Raw genomic sequence first — 3,963 nt, 5'->3', positions numbered from 1 at the left:
CACGCGTCTGGTTTTCTTTTGAAATTGGTCTCATGTAGGCTTGGCTGGCCTGGTACTTAGCATGCAGCCAAAGCTTGATCTTCCTGCCTCCACTTCCCTGGTACCAGTGCCAGTGCCCAGTTACAGATATGAGCCACTACATGGTGATTTTTTGTTGTTCTAACAATAGTGTGTGGGGTAAACCTCTACAATATGAATATTCCTTCCAAGAATTTCTACCCAATGTTTTTTGGTGATTTTTAGAGCCTAAATTTTCTTTTCTGGGTTTTTTTGTTTGGTTTTGGTTTTGGGTTTTTTTTTGAGGTAGGGTCAGGATCTTAGACCAGACTGACCTCTGTATAGTCTCAGGGTGGCCTTGAACTCATGGCAATCTTCCTACCTCTGCCTCCCCAGTGCATAAAGGCCTGCATCACCATGCCTGGCTTCTGGGGTTTTTGTTTGTTTTGTTTTGTTTTGTTTTTTGATGTAGGGTCTCACTCTGGCTCAGGCTGACCTGGAATTTACTGTGTAGTCTCAGAGTGGCCTCAAACTCTCGGTGATCCTCCTTCCTCTGCTTCTCAAGTGCTGGGATTAAAGGCGTGCACCACCATGCTTGGCAAATAATTCTTATTTATTGATTTGAGAGAGAGAAAGAGGCAGAAAGCGAGAGAGAGAGAATGGGCGCCCCAGGGCGTCCAGCCACTGCAGACGAGCTCCAGATGCGTGCATCCCATGTGCATCTGGGTGACATGAACACTGGGGAATCGAACCTGGGTCCTTTGGCTTTGCTTAACCACTAAGCCATCTCTTCATGCCTTTTCCCACCCAGAGGAAGTGCTCATTTTCTTGGACATGCAACTTCGCTAAAGAAGAAGACAGCCTAGAGTGGGAAGCGCAGAAGCCCAGCTAAGACGTGCCGATAGCCAGCGGGCTGGTGCGGAGGGCAAGAGAGCTAAGCACACCCTTAGAGGCTGACATCAAGGTGCCGACACTGCAAACCAGCCCATCGCCACAGTCCAGGGGGGACATCCAGTGCTCGCTGGGTCGTCAGCAGCTGCAGAGAGCTGGTGTGGAAGCCTCAATGGAGTTGGCAGCGGACCTGGCGGAACTCCAGGCCGAGGCCAGCTGCCCTGTCTGTCACGAGTACTTCACAAACCCAGTGACCATCACGTGTGGGCATAACTTCTGTCTGTCCTGCATCAGAGCCTCCTGGGAGGGCCTACAGGGCAGTTTTCCCTGCCCTTCGTGCCACTTTCACTGTCCAGAAAAGGACTTCTCAAGTAATCACCAACTGGCGAACCTGACCGAAGCTGCCAAGCTCCTCCCCATAAGGAGAAGCAAGAGGAAAAGGCGGGAGGGCGGCCAGAAGGAGCTAGAAGCTCTCTGTCTGCAGTGCAGCCTCCCCAGCACGCGCACGCAGCACCCTGGCGGGCTCCTGGCGAGGGCCGCGCTCTGTGGGCCGAAGCAGTTCCAGCGGTACGTGGAGCTATGGGGGGAGAAAGTGGAGCCCGTGGAAAAGGCGATCACCATGCAGAAGAGAAAGTCGCTGGAGCTCAAGAAGATGGTAGAACGTAAAAGAGGAGAAATGGAGTCTGAATTTGACCAACTTCGGCTGTTTCTCCAAAACGAGCACAAAAGGTTCCTTAGGCAACTGGAAGATGAAGGGGAAGCCAATTCAGCAAAATTAAACAGAAACTTAACAACGGTTTCCGATCACGCGTCGGCATTGGAGGCCCTGCTGAGGGAGGTGCAGGGCAGGAGTGATAAGCCGGAACGCGAGCTACTAGACCACGTCAAGACTCTGTACCACAGGTTTGAAAGCTTAAAATGCCCAGAAACCTTTTCATTCAAAATCACAGATTATGGTCATCAGCTTCTTCCACAGTTTTCTGGCCTGAACATAATTATCCAGCAATTTAAAGTAGACGTGACGCTGGATCCTAAAACAGCACACCATAAACTTACCATCTCGGAAGACAGAAAGACTGTGCGATATGGAAAGATGCGAAAAGTGTCTCATAGCCCCAGAAGATTCTATTCCTCCCCAGCTGTCCTGGGTTCCCAGGGGTACCACTCTGGCAGGCAGTACTGGGAGGTCGATGTGAGCAGCAAGCCCGCGTGGATCCTGGGGGTCTGCGTAGAGACTTTTCCCAGGAGGAGTCATGTCCGACACAGGCAAGATGAAATATGGGGGGTTGGGCGGTATAGTCAGACTGTGTATGCTGCATTGGGCCCTAAGAAAATGAATATTCTGCCCAAAGTGACACCCAGTAAGATTGGCATTTTTTTAGACTCTGAAATTGGTGAGGTGTCCTTTTACAATTTGAATGATCAGTCTCTTCTCTGTACGTTCAATGATTGTAGGAAAGGCGCGCTTTGGCCTTATTTCAACACCAGCGCTAACCCTAAGCCTCTGAGGATCTGCACAGTAACATCCTGAAAAGGGTGAACTACTGACGAGATGTTTTCGTTTTCCTTTAGGTGGATGTAAAAGGCAGTGAATGAATCCGGCAGTTCTGGATGTTGGCTTTTATTCTCTGCTTTATAAACAAGTAGAATTTGTGTGTGTGTATCTCAATAAGTTGTAAGAAATATAGCACCTACTTGTAAATAAAATATGAGCTCAATTATGAAGTGCTTTAGAAATTTTTTTTTTTAACTTTCATATACCTTTCCTTTTATTTTGAATTGAAACAGCAGAATGAATTGGTTTGTGGCTGAAACAGCCTTCAGGGGAGAAACCTGGAGTACTCACTCATCAGAAGAAAATGTAAAGTGTGAGTGAGGCAGCTGACCACCTTCCCTGGAGTGGAGGACGGAGGACAGGGAGGAGGACGGGCGCACTCACATACAGGATGGTGAGGGCTCGCAGTAGAAATTCTTTATTTTATTTTATTTTTTTGGTTTTTCGAGGTAGGGTCTCACTCTGGCCCAGACTGACCTGGAATTCACTATGGAGTCTCAGGGTAGCCTTGAATTCACGGTGATCCTCCTACCTCTGCCTCCCGAGTTCTGGGATTAAAGGCGTGCGCCACCATGCCCAGCTTTTTGTTTTTACTTATTGAGAGTTACAGACAGGAAGAGGGAGAGAGAGAGAGAATGGGCGCGCCAGGGTCTCCAGCCACTGCAAATGAACTCAAGACGCGTGCGCCCCCTTTCACATCTGGCTAATGTGGGACCGGGGGAACCAAGCCTCCTACCGGGGTCCTTAGGCTTCACAAGCAAGCACTTAACCGCTAAGCCATCTTTCCAGCCTGAAAATTATATTTAATAGTTGCCAATAAAAACTTTTTTTACTTTGCAAGCAGAAAGAAGGAGAGAGACTGGGCACACCAGGGCCAGGCCTCTTGCCATTGCACACAAACACCAGATGCATGTGCCACTTTGTGCATCTGGCTTTACATGGGACTGGGCCATTAGGCTTTGCAAGCAAAGATTCTTAACTGCTGAGTCATTTCTTCAGCCCCTGACTTTAACTTTGTTTTTTTGAGGTAGGGTCTTGCGCTAGTCCAGGCTGACCTGGAATTCACTATGTAGTCTCAGGGTGGCCTCGAACTCAAGGCGATCCTCCTGCCTCTGCCTCCCAAGTGCTGGGATTAAAGGCATGCACCACAATGCCCAGCTTTTTTTTTTTTAAAGGTCTCAGTCTAGCCCAGGCTGACCTGGAATTTACTATGTAGTGTGAGGGTAGCTTTGAACTCACAGAAATCCTCCAACTTTGAGTCTTTTTTAATTTTTATTTGAGAGAGAGAAAGAGACAGATATGTGTATGTAAGAGAATATGCACACTAGGGCCTCTAGCCATTGCAAACAAACTCCAGATGCATGCATCTCTGGCTTTACATGGGTCTCAGGGTATGAACCTGGGTCCTTATGGCTTTGCAGGCAAGTGCCTTGACAGCTAAGCTATTTCTCCAGTCCTGAATTTTTTTTTTTTCCCCCCAAGGTAGGGTTTCACTAGTCCAGGCTGACCAGGAATTCACT

At 48.5% G+C, this 3,963-nt stretch overlaps 1 protein-coding gene across 1 annotated transcript; it reads left to right on the top strand.

Annotated features, from left to right (window-relative positions):
• Positions 1-1,060: 1,060 nt before the first annotated feature.
• Positions 1,061-2,419, top strand: LOC123453696 (tripartite motif-containing protein 60-like). Its single transcript, XM_045131311.1, has one exon. The coding sequence runs from the start codon at positions 1,061-1,063 to the stop codon at positions 2,417-2,419; it is 1,359 nt and encodes a 452-aa protein (XP_044987246.1).
• Positions 2,420-3,963: the final 1,544 nt, after the last annotated feature.

This window comes from Jaculus jaculus, chromosome 12, assembly GCF_020740685.1.
Source record: "Jaculus jaculus isolate mJacJac1 chromosome 12, mJacJac1.mat.Y.cur, whole genome shotgun sequence".
Taxonomy (NCBI): Eukaryota; Metazoa; Chordata; class Mammalia; order Rodentia; family Dipodidae; genus Jaculus; species Jaculus jaculus.
The sequence above is the reverse complement of the archived record's forward strand: the minus strand, read 5'-3'. Positions and strand labels throughout refer to the sequence as shown.